Here is a 16,537-nt window from a genome sequence, read left to right as displayed (position 1 = left end):
GTTTCAGACCGATTGGTGATCCAAAGAACTCTGTATAGTCCTGACCAGCTCTGACGCAGCAGAGAACATTTTCATACATGCTCTTTAAAATTTTAAGCATTTTTCTAGACAATCCTTTCCGGCATAAGCATGCCCATAGCTTGTTTCTATTAATAGAATCGAATGCCCGACGGTAATCTATGAAAGCAACAAAAACCTTTTTATTTTGCGCTAAACTTTTCTGGATTATAGTGTAAAGTGAGAAAATGTGATCAACAGTCGAGTATCCGGCTCTAAAGCCTGCTTGTTCTTCTACAATTTGTTCAGTTTCTTCCATCCACTGCGTCAGCCGCTTGTTCAAAATGTGCGTGAATATTTTACTGACAACACTAACAAGAGAAACACCTCTATAATTTCCCGGATCGTCTGTGTCCCCTTTTTTGAAAATAGGCACAATGATGGACTTGGACCAGAATTCCGGGAAATACCCCGTTTCAAGAAGAGCATTGAGGTAGTCATGTAAAAAAGGCATTACATTAATAGTCTTTATTACTTCAGCAGGTATTCCGTCCCAACCACTAGCTTTGTTTCGTTTGAGGTGTCCTATAGCATCCTTAATTTCTTCAGAAACAATAGGTCTGTCTGTTATGTGACAATAGTCTGTCGGCTCTGCATTTACAATTATATCTTCTTGGTCGCTTTGGTTTTCATCATTCGCGTTTAACAGAGTTTCAAAATGTTCCTGCCATTGGTCTAAACTAATGTTAGCTTTAGGTTGGGATTTTCTCAACATTGTGCGTACAGTACTCCAAAATTGGAGACCATCACCAGAAGAATCGACTAAAGCATTAACTTGTCTTTTTTTGAAACACTCCTTTTTTTCCTTCAGTAATTCTTTATATTCTTTCCTATAATGACAATATACTAACCTATTCAAATCCGTTTTCGCTTTTCTATACTCTCTCAAAGCTCCTCTTGCTCCAGTTTTTTTCAACCTACAATCATTATCAAACCAACATGGATCTTTATAAGAATCAAATGGCCTAATGACCCTTGTCATACACTGGGACACGCGAGACAAATAGCAGGTAAACGCTTCAATTGCATTATTCAAATTAGCAGAATTAAGTGATGTCCTCGCTTGGTTAAGTAGGGATACAGCCTCGTCAGATTCCGCTGCCTCCATCAGCAAGGTTCTCTTGTCTTCCTGCCAGACGATTTTCGTTGTCTGCTTTTGTCGCGACTGCCCCGGTGTGAGAGAGAGACAGAGAGAGAAAGAGAGAGAGAGAGAGAGAGAGAGAGAGAGAGAGAGAGAGAGAGAGAGAGAGAGAGAGAGAGAGAGAGAGAGAGAGAGAGAGAGAGAGAGAGAGAGAGAGAGAGAGAGAGAGAGAGGGGCTGCTAAAAGTTGTGTCAAACAAGCAATCAAATCAAACCCGGCTTGCACTATGTCCACCATTGTCCCTGACTAGTGTCAGGTTGTCCCTGACTAGTGTCAGGTGACAGTAGACTATCATGCACGCGGCCCCTGCGTGTTCTGTGTCGTGGTGTTTATTAGAACATGACGAGACTCCTTGAAATGCACCCCACCACCACACCCAACCTCTCTCTCACCCCCCACACCCAACCTCTCTCTCACCCCCCACACCCAACCTCTCTCTCACCCCCCACACCCAACCTCTCTCTCACCCCCCACACCCAACCTCTCTCTCACCCCCCACACCCAACCTCTCTCTCTCTGTCCTGAGGCAAAATGCGAGCGCCCGTCATCTGCGATACCGTCATTTGCGGGCCTATTAGAAAAGTGTTAGGAGTTATATGGCCGAGACCTTCTTTTTAGTGATGAGCTTAAAAGTGTCGGTTAGCGAGTGAATGAGAGCTTCCGGGCTTTGCTGTTATAAGAATGATAATAAATAGAGAATACATTGTACTATATACAAGGTTTGCTGTGTGGTTTGCATGACTTATTAAAAAAAATCGAAATGCGACCACAATTGAGCTTTTCAATTTTTTTAAAATCCTACTAGTGTAAACCTACCACAAAGCAAGCCATGTATTGTATTTTTCTGTTTATTATACATTCTGTATGTGTATGCCTTTTAACTCAAACTCAAGATGAAGAGTTTTAGCTATTTTATGAACAATTTATGGCTTATCCTTGATTTTAAACATGATCAACTGGTGTCAGCTGCCACTCATTATTTCTTTTAAAGTTAGTATTAAATTTCTTTTTTTTGACAGCGGGGGGAGGGGGGAGCTGGGGGGGGGGGGGGGTGCGGAACCCCAGTAACCACCCCCTAATCCGCCCCTGAAATAGGATGCCGTTTTTGACGTGTTTGTTGACAAACTGAGTCGGGGATAGATCTATAACATTCTGCACATTGAAGTTTTTCCGTGCGTCGTTGGTGCACACCTTGTGTTAATTCTGTGTTGCATTCCGTCTTAGCACTGCACAACGATTTGTTCTCAGTATCTCAGCCTGTGTTACAACTTGCTTTTTGCCATTACAGTTTAACATTGTAATCACTAAATGACGTTTGTTTTGTAATCACTAAATGACGTTTGTTTTGTAATCAAGGCATAAACAGGAGTGCCAGATAGTGAACAACCGAGTTTGGAATCTGTGACCGACTCGACAGTGCTGTAAAAAGATCAGTGTAACACGTGTTGTTGTGTTGGGTTGAGGACTGTGAACTGTAGCGTTACAACTACACAGCACAGTATTGTAAAAAGATCAGTGTAAAACGTGTTGTTGTGTTGGGTTGAGGACTGTGAACTGTAGCTCCAGAACAAAACACAGCACAGTGCACTGAGACAAACAGGGTAAGAGTTAACCCTAAACAGCTTGCCACATGTGTCTCAGAAACTTTGTGTTGGACTGAACATCTTCAGAGCTGTGTCTGAGCACCACAGGTAAGTCTGTTCTGTCATTTGTTGTTCTTATTTTCTTCTTTTCTCTTGTTGTTGTTATGCTTGTGCGTCTACTACATGCATTTATACTCTACACATGCCAACAAGCAAGCCAATGGTTGTCGCAGTGATCTGTGTACGGGAACACGCAATGCCATCAGTGTATGTGTATATCTAAAGCAGCGGGTGGGGGAGGGGTGGGGGGGGGAGGTGTAGGATACGCTGGTGCAACTCTTTACTTTGATCCATGTTAGGACCATTTCCCGCGGTTTGGGTTGCAAGTCGTAGCGGATAACCACATTGTCTGGAGCATTGTTCGTACCGATATCAATTCGTCTGCTTGTGTTGAATCTTAAAAATAAAGCTGTATTATTCACACACACAACAGGGCGGGGATATAGCTCAGTCGGTAGCGCGCTGGATTTGTATCCAGTTGGCCGCTGTCAGCGTGAGTTCGTCCCCACGTTCGGCGAGAGATTTATTTCTCAGGGTCAACTTTGTACATGTGTGCAGGCTCTCCTCGGTGTCCAAACACCCCCGTGTGTACATGTATTCAAGCACAAGACCAAGTGCGCACGAAAAAGATCCTGTAATCCATGTCAGAGTTCGGTGGGTTATAGAAACACGAAAATACCCAGCATGCTTCCTCCAAAAGCGGTGTATGGCTGCCTAAATGGCGGGGTAAAAACGGTCATACACGTAAAAGCCGTGGGAGTTTCAGCCCATGAACGAACAAACAAACAAACAAACATTTACACACATAACAGACAGTACAGGCCAGAAGACCCCAAGGACAAATGACCCCATAGTACACCCTGGCCAGAAGACCCCAAGGACAAATGACCCCATAGTACACCCTGGCCAGAAGACCCCACGGACAAATGACCCCATAGTACACCCTGGCCTGAAGACCCCAAGGACAAATGACCTCATAGTACACCCTGGCCAGAAGACCCCAAGGACAAATGACCCCATAGTACACCCCGGCCAGAAGACCCCAAGGACAAATGACCCCATAGTACATTTGCCCTTGGATCTCTTGGGTCGTTAGTAAAATGTGGACATGCGTGTTTTGACTCATGTATATGTGATGGGGTGGAAGGAGGAGGAAGGAGTGATTGTTTGAAGGAGCAGTGGTAGGTGAAATTGTCACCCAGTAGTAGCTGACCCCGAGAACAGATAATGACATTACACAAAACATAAAGCGATCGGCAAAACCTACGCAAGACACAAATGACAGAACTTGAGGGAAAAAACGCATTGCGAATTAGTAGCCAGTTAAGCACTTGGCTACGTATATATGCTTCCTGGCTTCCTGGTTCACAAATGTGTTTAAAACGGGAGGGGGGGGGGGTCCCCAGGTACCTGGCTAATTAAAGCTCCTTACTTTGATCCATGATATGCCCGTTTCTCCTCTTTCCAGACTCTTTGTGCCCGTGTAGGAATAAATGCAGTTTCGTTTCTTTAGCTTGTAAGCTTTCTTCTTTGTGTTGATTGAACGGCAACTGCTGAAGGAAGAATTAACCTGAATGTCTTGTAACGACAATCACAATATTCAAATACTCATCTATTTTTTTATTTTGTGTGTGGAACCTTTGTGCTTTCAATTTACTCAGCTCCCATTTAATACTATATTTATTGGGTGTAAGTTTGGGAAACACTCAAGACTTGTTAACGGATAAAGTATAAAGTTTTACCAACACTGCCGACCTGCCAGTTTTCAACTAATCGAAAAACAAACAAACAACTCACTAGTGGTCATTGTGATATGTGTATGGAAATGATATGAAACCCTAGATGAGTTCTCAAAAATAGCGCTCTTTGCTTTTGACTGGACTCAAAATCTGTCTTGGTCCATTTAAAGAATTTTTTTGGTTTTCAGTTTGTGTGACAAGCCAGCACGGATACACCAGGCGTGTATATTATACCCCCATTCCACACATCCGTTCTAGGTCCCGTTCCCGTAGCGACCAAGAAACGGCACGGGAATGGGAGGGATCGGGAGGGGACCTTAATGGAACGCCAATGGAAGTTCTTGTACATCATTGCAAAGAGTGTGAATGACGTTTTAGTTTAGATGTCAAGCGCTTAGAGCAAGCCTTTTTAACGAAAGTTTTTGATTTAGCGCTATATAAATGTTCTTCTTATTATTATCTTAACGGAACTCCTTTGAACGGTAGGAACGGTTGGGACAGGTGAGTTCGGGCTGCATGTTCAACATTTTAGCCATTCCCCGCCCGTTCCAAACTTGAACGGTAATATAATGGAACCTTAACACATCGGCAGTGGAACTCATGGATCGATAATGGAACTTAACGCAATGGTAACGCAACGCTAGCGCTCTCACACACTGAGTTGTCATACCCGCATTCCACACATCCGTTCTAGCTTCCGTTCCCAGCCGCCCTGAGGACGGCTACCAGTACGGTCAGACGCTGCACTAAGATGCCAAAAACGGCCGTTTCCGCAGCGTCTCATTGTTGTGGCAGCCGCCCTGAGGACGGCTGGGAACGGAAGCAAGAACAGTTGTGTGGAATGGGGATATTACACACGGAAAGTCTCTATGACACCTTATTTTATACCCCCATTCCTAACATCCGTTCTAGCTTCCGTTCCCAGCCGTCCTCAGGACGCCTGCCATAACAATGAGACGCTGCGCAAACGGCCGTTTGTTGGCATCTTTGAGCAGCGTCTGACCATAGTGGCAACCGTCCTGACGGCTGCGAACGGAAGCAAGAACGGACGTGTGGAATGGGGGTATGATAACGCAGTGTGTGAGAGCGCTAGCGTTGCGTTACCATTGCGTTAAGCTTCATTAACGATCCATGAGTTCCGTTGCCGATGTGTTAAGGTTCCATTACCGTTCATTTGGAACGGGCAGGGAATGGCTAAAATGTTGAACTGCAGCCCAAGCTCACCCGTTCCTACCGTTCTATGGAGTTCCGTTAACGTCTATTGGCGTTCGATGAAGGTCCCCTCCCGATCCCTCCCATTCCCGTGCCGTTCCTTGGTCGGTACAGGAACGGATTCGGAACCTAGAACGGATGTGTGGAATGGCGAGTCACGGGTTCATTTGGATACAAACATTTGAAGAAAAAGAATAGTACTATAAACAAAGAAAAATAGAAAAAAATTTAAGTTGCAAACAGAATGTTCCCACGCTTGCAAGGACACTTCCAGTCTATTGATATCAACCCGTGCACTGTGAATCCTACAGGGTACAACCACTCACTGGGACGTCGGTCTGCACAAAGGACGCTTCCAGTCTATTGATATCAACCCGTGCACTGTGAATCCTACACGGTACAACCACTCACTGGTACCTCGTTCTGCACAAAGGACGCTTCCAGTCTATTGATATCAACCCGTGCACTGTGAATCATACAGGGTACAACCACTCACTGGGACGTCGTTCTGCACAAAGGACGCTTCCAGTCTATTGATATCAACCCGTGCACTGTGAATCCTACAGGGTACAACCACTCACTGGGACGTCGTTCTGCACAAAGGACGGACAAGGTGGGTGTGACGACGTGCATTCACTGCCCGTGACGTAGCGGTTACTAACGGCATTGTCAGTCTCGTTGTGACGACACGTGATTTCCCAGCGCGCCACCACAGTGTATAAAGCAGAGGTGTGAAACGACCTGACTCTTAGCGTACAACCACCTCATGTCCCAAATAGATTCTTATTCTGGGAACAAAAATAGAAATTTAGCATAGCATAGCATATAGCGACCTGAGTCAAGGGGGCTCGGGTAGCTCAGGTGGTAGAGCACTGGACTTGTGATCGAAAGGTCGCTGGTTCGAATCCGGGCCGGGACGGACACGGGTCAACTTTATGTGCAGATCCAGAGACGGTGTCCATCTCCCACCACCGTGTCACCACAATGGCACGTTAAAGATCTTGGTCATTCTACCATAAGTGCAGATGGCTGATACCACCTAAACACGCATACATCAAAAGCCGTGAGGGCGTAAAAACTCGAATCGTATAAACCAATTCATGTCCAAGAATTATAGGCAAGTAAGACCTGACGGACAATAAGCCCCTTAAAATGTACTTTTTACCTGAGTCAGTTTGAACACTGCTGCCACTGAGGATTTAACACTGAATGTAATCATCGACTTGTGTCAGTGACAGTGTAGTCTGCCTGGCTGAGAAATATGACTTATGCCAGAGACAGTAAAGTCTGGCTGTGAGAAATAATTACTTGTGTCAGTAACAGTGAATTCTGACTTTGAGAAATGACTTGTGTCACTGTCAGTGACAGTGAGGTCTACTGACAGTGAGGTCTGCGTGTCTGTAAAACTTGACTTGTGTCATTGACAGTGTCGTCAGTTTGTCTGTGAGAAATGACTTGTGTCATTGACAGTGTAGTGAGCTTGTCTGTGAGAAATGACATGTGTCATTGACAGTGTAGTCAGCTTGTCTGTGAGAAATGACTTGTGTCATTGACAGTGTAGTCAGCGTGTCTGTGAGAAATGACTTGTGTCATTGACAGTGTAGTCAGCTGGTCTGTGAGAAATGACTTGTGTCATTGACAGTGTAGTCAGCTGGTCTGTGAGAAATGACTTGTATCATTGACAGTGTAGTGAGCTGGTCTGTGAGAAATGACTTGTGTCATTGACAGTGTAGTGAGCTTGTCTGTGAGAAATGACTTGTGTCATTGACAGTGTAGTCAGCTTGTCTGTGAGAAATGACTTGTGTCATTGACAGTGTAGTGAGCTGGTCTGTGAGAAATGACTTGTGTCATTGACAGTGTAGTCAGCTTGTCTGTGAGAAGTGACTTGTGTCAGTGACAGTGTAGTCAGCTGGTCTGTGAGAAACGACTTGTGTCATTGACAGTGTAGTGAGCTGGTCTGTGAGAAATGACTTGTGTCATTGACAGTGTAGTGAGCTTGTCTGTGAGAAATGACTTGTGTCATTGACAGTGTAGTCAGCTGGTCTGTGAGAAATGACTTGTGTCATTGACAGTGTAGTCAGCTGGTCTGTGAGAAATGACTTGTGTCATTGACAGTGTAGTCAGCTTGTCTGTGAGAAATGACTTGTGTCATTGACAGTGTAGTGAGCTTGTCTGTGAGAAATGACTTGTGTCATTGACAGTGTAGTCAGCTGGTCTGTGAGAAATGACTTGTGTCATTGACAGTGTAGTCAGCTTGTCTGTGAGAAATGACTTGTGTCATTGACAGTGTAGTCAGCTGGTCTGTGAGAAATGACTTGTGTCATTGACAGTGTAGTCAGCTGGTCTGTGAGAAATACGTATCGAGCTGTGTGTTAGCGTGCAACACCCGACCTCGGTGAGTAACACACATCACGCCAAAGTCTGCGTTCATGAAACTTTGTGTAAAGAACACCTGGACAACTTCGTCTGAAGGTTTACCCAGTGAGCTAGAGGGAAACCAGACGTACGTTATTCTGTCACTGAGCGTGATAACCAGTTGAACAGAACATGTGTGAACCTTGCCTGATTCTCTAATCGGGTGTCAGGAACTCTTTAACCCAGTGCTTAGTAAGGGATTCTCTAACCGGGTGTAAGGGATTCTCTAACCGGGTGTAAGGGATTCTCTAACCGGGTGTAAGGGAAAGACAAGTTGCTGATCACAACCAGCAGCACAACGAGGGTGGCTCTCTGTCGTTCCCGAATCAACAAAGCGCGCAGGTCACATTGAGTGAAGGTTTGAACCCGAGATCATGGCGGCCAGAAACACACAACAGACAGACGCCGATGACTGGCGGCAGATCGTGACGTCACTCTACCCTGACGCTCTCACCCGTACCTACTGTGTGCCGCCTGTACAGTTCAACAGGGTGCCCTACGTCAGGGACGTTGTACCCGGTACCGGTCTGTCTGTGCACGTGCTACAGCCACGAGCTAGTGCCCGGTTTCTCCACACAGCTCTTAATACCAACCCTGAGGGATGGACAGTACCGCAGCATATGTGGGCCGAGGAGCCAGAGCCACATATCCCACCAGTAGGAATGCAGGACAGCGACTTACGGGACGACTTCGCCCAGAACCACGTGATGCTAAACCTGCAGGAGCTTGGCGACAGTCGTGACGAGGCCATGTTCATCCTGTCTCAGCTACAGTTCGGCAGCTACCTCAACGAGCCTGCCTACGCCGCGGCCGCTAAACAGCTCCCACGACCAAAAGACTTAGCACAAGATCGTCAGGGCGATTTTGACTTTCTGTTGATCCACCGCCAGCACGGCATTCTGATCGGAGAGCTCAAGTCTGTGGGGAAAACCAAGGGTGCCTCGAACGAGACAGTCCCTCCGGCCGATCCTGACCTTGCCAAGAAGGTGGAGAAAGCGGTCAAGCAGCTGGACAAGTCGGAGAGAGTGGTAAGGCACCTTGTGAGTGACATCGGACCTGGCATGACTGTCAAGAAAACTCTCTTCCTTCCTTACATCAGCTGTGATCAGTTAGAGCGAGTCTTGGACAACGATGAACAGTTAAAACAGGTAACGAGAGAGAGAGAGAGACAGAGACAGAGACAGAGACAGAGAGAGAGAGAGAGACAGAGAGAGAGAGAAAGAGAGAGAGAGAAAGAGAGAGAGAGAGAGAGAATCAGAATCAGAATCAGAATGTTTTATTCGCGGAAACACTGAATGGTTTTTAGCGAAAGGGTGTTGTGGGGTTGGGATGTCGACGTACAAAGCTTTCTGGATACCGAAACATGCACGATCGCGAAAAGATTCTCGCTACTGGAAGTCCGATAGCGAGTCAGTCTGTGCACACAGCTAGGTGTAGGGATGTGCACGTCCGTCACACGGGGGTCTTTGTTCGTTATTTCCATTAACAATGCAGGTCGAAGATCAGCCCAGGTACAGTCTCACGGCTGCCGCCAAAACATTCAGGTCTCTGGTCGCCTGCCTTCTGTCTTCTGCGAAGTCGTCTTTGCTCAGAGGTTTCGACCTCTTCAGACAGCGCGCTGAAGAGTCTCTCATTTTGATGTACCAATCAGTCACTTTCCTTTCTCTTATGTCGTATCTTAGCACGATGTCGTCCGATTCGCATACAAGCACGTTCTGTTCAAAACGCTTGTCTAGAGAGAGAGAGAGAGAGAGAGAGAGAGAGAGAGAGAGAGCGAGAGAGCACACACGAAAAAAAGAATAAAACAGAGAGACGGCGGGAGAGGAGGGTTCTGATCACCAACACACACACACACACACACACACACACACACACACACACACACACACACACACACACACTCACACTCACACTCACACTCACACTGACACACACACACTCTCTCTCTCTCTAGTGGGTGGTTGGGTATTGAATCAGCTTTCCACCGAGCAGACAATGATACTGACGCCCCACACAAACATACAGTATTGCGTACATGTATGTCTCTGCTGCAGGCGGTGTGTCAGAGCCTGGGTGCCGCCAACACAGCGGAGGCCGTCCAGCTGTGCTGTTGCTCTGACCAACTGTCCCAGCCTGCATCGTACTGGCACGTGACACCCGCCGTGTTATCACAGCTGAGCACCTGGTGGCAACACAGGATGGCCTGTAGGCCTACCGTGGACACTCGGCTCACTGATCAACTTTACCTGGACATCGTAGCCAGGTGAGAGAAGTGACATCCATGTTAGTAACGTCACAGTGCTGAAACAATGTCGGTATTCTACGTTTGAGTATTAATTATCATTTATCATTATCTGAATTGTTTCTGTTACAGGTTTGTTGGTCCGGCCACCACGGTGTCTGTCCCCTGCTACAACAACGTACGTGTGGAGGTGCGGACTGCAGGCCAGGCGGTGGCGGAACTGGGGCGGAGGTTGGCACTTCTGGTTCTGACCCTGCAACAGCTGGGACTAATGAACCGAGACCCGCCACTGGTCTACATTACGGGAGCGCCAGGAACAGGTGACAAGCTCACAGCCTCTTTCCCTGGATTGATTGTTTCCTGTTTTGTTTGTTTCTTATTTTGTTTGTTTGTTGTTGTTTGTCTGGCTGCCGATGTTTGACTGTTCTCTAAACGATTTTCTGTCGAAGCAGGATGGGACACTAAGCTCAGCCGTCTGTTTCGCGTTAAAGGCCAACATCGGCGCGCGGCAGATGTAGCTGTAGTTTCTTGTGCTGGCAATTACGCTAACTTGAGCTCTGTGGCTTTCTACTAGAACAAGGTTCAGTCTCTTAGGCGCACTCTGCTAACTTGAGCTCTGTGGCTTTCTACTAGAACAAGGTTCAGTCTCTTAGGCGCACTCTGCTAACTTGAGCTCTGTGGCTTTCTACTAGAACAAGGTTCAGTCTCTTAGGCGCACTCTGCTAACTTGAGCTCTGTGGCTTTCTACTAGAACAAGGTTCAGTCTCTTAGGCGCACTCTGCTAACTTGAGCTCTGTGGCTTTCTACTAGAACAAGGTTCAGTCTCTTAGGCGCACTCTGCTAACTTGAGCTCTGTGGCTTTCTACTAGAACAAGGTTCAGTCTCTTAGGCGCACTCTGCTAACTTGAGCTCTGTGGCTTTCTACTAGAACAAGGTTCAGTCTCTTAGGCGCACTCTGCTAACTAATTAAGCCTCCAGAAAAAGCTGTTTAACGCAAACGCCCTGTATTTAGGGTCTTTGCTCAAAGTCGCACAGCTTTCAACTGGAGTTTCTTCTCGACCAGAAGCTTGCCGGCAAGTGATACAAATTCGGGTTGACTTTTCAAATGGTTAACTTCGCGACTATTTTGCTGTACCAACTTTTGCCTGCCTTCTCATCGACAAAAATCGGCTCAAACTCGGCTGAAAGTCGCACATGTGAACATCACTAGTAGGACATGACGTGAATGAGGTTACACCGTACACCTGCTGACATGTGTGTGACGGGTGCTGGACCAGCTACTACTGCTGCTATGAAGAGAAACAAACCCACCACCACCCTTTTATTACTACTTCTGCTGCCTCTGCCACTGTTTTATATTTGTTTAAAACACCCGCACACAACATTTTGGTAATTTTCATTAATGTTCCTTTCATCATCATCATCATCATCATCATCATCATCATCATCATCATCATCATCATCATCATCATCATCATCATCATCATCATCTCTATGATCATCATCATCATCGTGAACAACAAGAATAATTATTGTCGTCGCTGTTGTTGCGGCAAACGATACTGATTTCTGATTTCTGATGTCCTTATGGGGCTGTCACACTCTGGCGTTTTAGACAAACTTATGTCTAGCATATGAAAAGTAAAAAAAATAATGTCAATACTTTGGCATACGTCCAAAAAAAAGCATCAACATTCTAAATTGGACTTATGCATAACGTATTCATAGCGTACGTCTAACTTATTACAAACACATCACTAACTTAAATCAAACTTATGATAGCGTATCATAGCGTATGCCCAGCGTATGCCTAGCGGCCTCGCCTTATGCCGAACGTATGTGTAACTTATGAAAAACCTATGCGCAGCGGGATCGGCGTGTTTCGAACGATCACGTGACAATCACAATAAATATTGCGTCAATCTCAGACAGAACATCATTTTACACTGTGCGAGCAACCAACATGGGTCCGAAGAAGCAGACTGCTACCAAGAGCCGCAGAGGAAGAGCCATTTATATACAGGGACAGCAACACGCCAATCATACGCTAGTTGTACGGTAGCGACACGTTCAATAAGTTACACGATCGTCAGACATGTTTCAAATACGTTAGATATAGGTAAGAACTGCTATACGTGATAGTGTGACAGCCCCATAACAGTGCTTGATGCCAGCTTCTTTGCTCAAATGACGTCTTAGTCGAATGAATGACGCGATGTGTATGACGTTGTTTTTTTACTTTATCGTCATCGTACCAGAACGTTCTAGTTTTGTTGGAGGACGGTTTGTTTTGTGCACGCTGTGTGTGTTGTCTAATTCCATCCAAAATGTGTCAACTGAAGGAAAGGCATCCAGCTGACTCGGAGAAAAGTTTGTTCGTTTAGTCTCCATGAAATTTAATTTTCTAAAATAAGAATGTTCTTGGCAGTTATATCCATTTTGTTATGCTCATTGCCATGTTCCTGATGCTGTATTTCGCGTGTAACTGGTAAAACGGACTCTTGTTTTGGATATATTTTATGTGTGAACAGGTAAGACAGTTCTGGCACTGCAGGGGTTGAGGTGGCTGATCGCGGGCCTACATCTTCCCCATCACCAGGGTCACGATGTGCAAGTCGTCTCTACGTGTAACACTGCCTTGTTTTTACATTGTTTTGCACAACATTAACCTTGATATATTTTCTGTTCCAACAGGTAAGACAGTTCTGGTACTGCAGGGCACCAGGGTCACGATGTGCAAGTCGTCTCTACATGTAACACTGCCTTGTTTTCACATTGTCCTGCAATATATTAACCTTACTATTGTTTGTGTTCCAACAGGTAAGACAGTGATGCTGGTGCTGCAAGGCGTGCGGTGGCTGCGACAGGGGCACGATGTGCACGTCCTGTCAACAGGGCCCCACACCCGGGCCGTCAGCACATCCATCAAACAACAGCTGGAGATGTCGCTGAGCGCGGGCCCAACGCCTTCCCTGACACCAGGCAGCGTGTCGTACCACGGGCACGATTTCTTGGACAGGGAGGCTAATGTCGAGCAGGCAGTCACCGACCTCTTGGCCTGTGTGAAAAACGGCCACCTACACGTCTTGATCGACGAGGCGAGCTTTGACAGCAGGTTTGTGTTCATACGCGCGCGCGTGTGTGTGTGTGTGTGTGTGTGGGGGGGGGTTGTTTGTGTGTGTGTGTGTGTGTGTGTGTGGTGTGTGTGTGCCTGTGTGTGTGTCTGTGTGTGTGTCTGTGTGTGTGTCTGTGTGTGTGTGTGTGTGTCTGTGTGTGTGGTGTGTGTGTGGGTGTGTGTGTGTGTGAAAGAGGAAGAGTGAGAGCTGTCTAATATATGTAACTCGCACCACCCTGTATGCCTGGAATTGCATGTTGTTATATCCACAATGTGCGTAAAATCCTAAAGACGTAATTATTGGTAAAATATTAAGTGACATCTTTTATAAAGTTGCGGACAACTATTATAAGCTTATCATATCTCATGTGAGTGTGACACACATCTCTAACACCATGTCTCATGTGAGTGTGACACACATCTCTAACGCCATGTCTCATGTGAGTGTGACACACATCTCTAACGCCATGTCTCATGTGAGTGTGACACACATCTCTAACACCATGTCTCATGTGAGTGTGACACACATCTCTAACGCCATGTCTCATGTGAGTGTGACACACATCTCTAACAACATGTCCCATGTGAGTGTGACAAACATCTCTAACAACATGTCCCATGTGAGTGTGACAAACATCTCATGATCTCTAACAACATGTCTCATGTGAGTGAGACACACATCTCTAACACCATGTCTCATGTGAGTGTGACACACATATCTCTAACGCCATGTCTCATGTGAGTGAGACACACATCTCTAACAACATGTCTCATGTGAGTGAGACACACATCTATTACAACATGTCTCCATTCTGTGTCACAGCCAGCAGCATGGTCCCCGTCACACACGCCTTGTAACACGCCTAGCGCAGCAAGTACCACACCTGTACCTGTGGTGTGCCGGTACTAATAACCGCGACATACCCCCAGCATTACAGACACAGGTGTTCACTGTTCCCCTCCGCTCGGCGCCCGCCGTCCTGCGTGAAATACAACCCGTGATTCACAGGATTAACGTCCACGCCTACAGCGACAGCGGCGTGCCTGCCCCTGGGGACGGGCTGAGCGTGATACGGCTGAGTCACCATGGCAACGCTCACACAGGTCGGTGGCCGTTGGACTGCGCACAGTGTGGTCAGGATATCGCTGCCGTGCTGCGCCGTCTGGGTGTGGGTAAGTTGTGTAGCTGATGATGATGATGATGATGATGATGATGATGATGATGATGATGATGAAGATAATGCTGATGATGATGATGATGATGATGATGATGATGATGATGATGATGATGATGATGATTGTGGTAGGTTTGAGTGAAGGGTAAACCTTTCCTCTTCCTAATGGTGTTTTACCCTCCCCCTCGAGAATATATTGGAAAGTAATCGCCACTTCAAAAGAACTAAATTTTCAATCAAATCTAAAGTCAGGTCAGTCTGCAGGGAGAAAAAAAGACGTCATTTTTATTGACGTAAAATGCAAAATTACGTCATGACATCTTAGTTTGGCTGTCTGTGTTTGTTGAAAATGTACACACTTTGTGATGATATTATAAATCAAGTGTGTGTGTGGGAGGGGGGTTGGGAGTGGTGGTGTGTGTGTTTGAGAAAACAAATACACGGATAGGTTGTGTCTTAAAATGTAACGAATGTTTGCTTACATACATGACTATTAATCAAACAAGATTGTGTAACCGTTACAACCGTCTTTTTCCTGCAGGGAGGAGCGCCGCCAACAGTCCCTCCCGGCTGAGCTACCGCGACGTGTTCGTCTTGACCAGAAGCGGAGATCTACAGGATGACGTCACGGATGAGGCAGGGCGGGTGACGTCACCAGCTAGCGGCGTGGTGCAGGGACTGAAGGATGCAGGTGTACCGGTGAGTGTGTTGGGGGAACAAGACTTGCTACACAACAGGGCGAGGTGGGAGCGAGCTGTGCAGGACGTGGCGGTGGCGGCAACGGACACAGTGACAGTAGCGTGGTATGGCTATGTGACAGGCCTGGAGCGGCGCGTGGTGGCCGTGTTACAGGCCAGAGATCAGTATGATGATGATGATAGAGGGTGGACTGATGAGGTGATTGATCTTAGTGACAGGCTGAGTGCAGTATCACGCTGCACCACACAGCTCATCATGGTCCGCACGCCTCCTGTCACCACCACCACCACGCCATCCCTTACAACAACCACTACCCCACCACCACAACCACCCACACCACAACCTAATACAACAACCACTACTACCGCCATCACCACAGCGACCACCCGGCAATACCACCAGCGACGACGACCACCACCATCGCCAAAAGGAGGAGAGATAGGAAGTGTGTCTTGTCGGGACATGCCGCCATCATCACCATCACCACCACCACGACCACCACCACCACAACAACAACAACGTCACCGCCACCACCACCACCACCACAACAACAACAACAACAACCGCCACAACCACAAGAACATTGCCCAAAACACAACAGGTTATTCCTGGTTTTCGCAGAGTGTAATCACTTGGAGATTGCCAGAAAAAGATTTCGTCAGTTCTATGACGCAAAACAAGAATTGACGTCATCGTGCTTGTGTTTTACGTCATTCAGATCTTGACCAGGTGATTGCGCTTCGAAACTGCTTTCCCTGTCAGAACCTATTATTTTAGTCTAAACATGTCGTTTACAATTTACAAATGTTTACTGCCTGCTTGAAAAGTAGATAGCAAATCTTGGCATTTCTCAAACAGCACCAACAATAACACACAATTATTTTTAAATAAAAATGTTTTTGCTCTTCTATATCTGTCTGAGTTATTATGTGTGTGTGTGTGTGTGTGCGTGCGCGCGTGCCTGTGTGTGTGTGTGTGCGTGCGTGTGTGTGTGTGCGTGTGTGTGTGTGTGCACGTGTGTGTGTATATATGTGATGTGTGTTCACGCGCGCGCATATTTGAGTGTGTGGCCGCATCATACATTCTTAGTGTAAGCTGA

At 46.5% G+C, this 16,537-nt stretch overlaps 1 protein-coding gene across 7 annotated transcripts in view; it reads left to right on the top strand.

Moving 5' to 3' along the window:
- LOC138974042 (uncharacterized) overlaps positions 1-16,308 on the top strand; it is a 19,595-nt gene extending 3,287 nt beyond the window's left edge. The window contains exons 2-9 of one of the 7 annotated variants that reach the window (XM_070346745.1): positions 2,555-2,889; positions 6,104-6,521; positions 6,572-9,355; positions 10,262-10,470; positions 10,582-10,769; positions 13,270-13,564; positions 14,388-14,737; positions 15,281-16,308. In XM_070346745.1, the coding sequence (XP_070202846.1) occupies positions 8,582-9,355; positions 10,262-10,470; positions 10,582-10,769; positions 13,270-13,564; positions 14,388-14,737; positions 15,281-16,125 (2,661 nt within the window). In that variant the 5' untranslated portion in view covers positions 2,555-2,889; positions 6,104-6,521; positions 6,572-8,581 and the 3' untranslated portion in view covers positions 16,126-16,308. Of the gene's footprint in view, positions 1-2,554; positions 2,890-6,103; positions 9,356-10,261; positions 10,471-10,581; positions 10,770-13,269; positions 13,565-14,387; positions 14,738-15,280 lie in introns of all 7 variants that reach the window. The other 6 variants (XM_070346748.1, XM_070346746.1, XM_070346751.1 and 3 more) reach the window with 6 other exon arrangements.
- Positions 16,309-16,537: the final 229 nt, after the last annotated feature.

Source organism: Littorina saxatilis, linkage group LG8 (genome assembly GCF_037325665.1).
Source record: "Littorina saxatilis isolate snail1 linkage group LG8, US_GU_Lsax_2.0, whole genome shotgun sequence".
Lineage (NCBI taxonomy): Eukaryota > Metazoa > Mollusca > Gastropoda > Littorinimorpha > Littorinidae > Littorina > Littorina saxatilis.
Note: the sequence above shows the minus strand (reverse complement) of the source record. Positions and strands in the feature narration are given on the sequence as shown.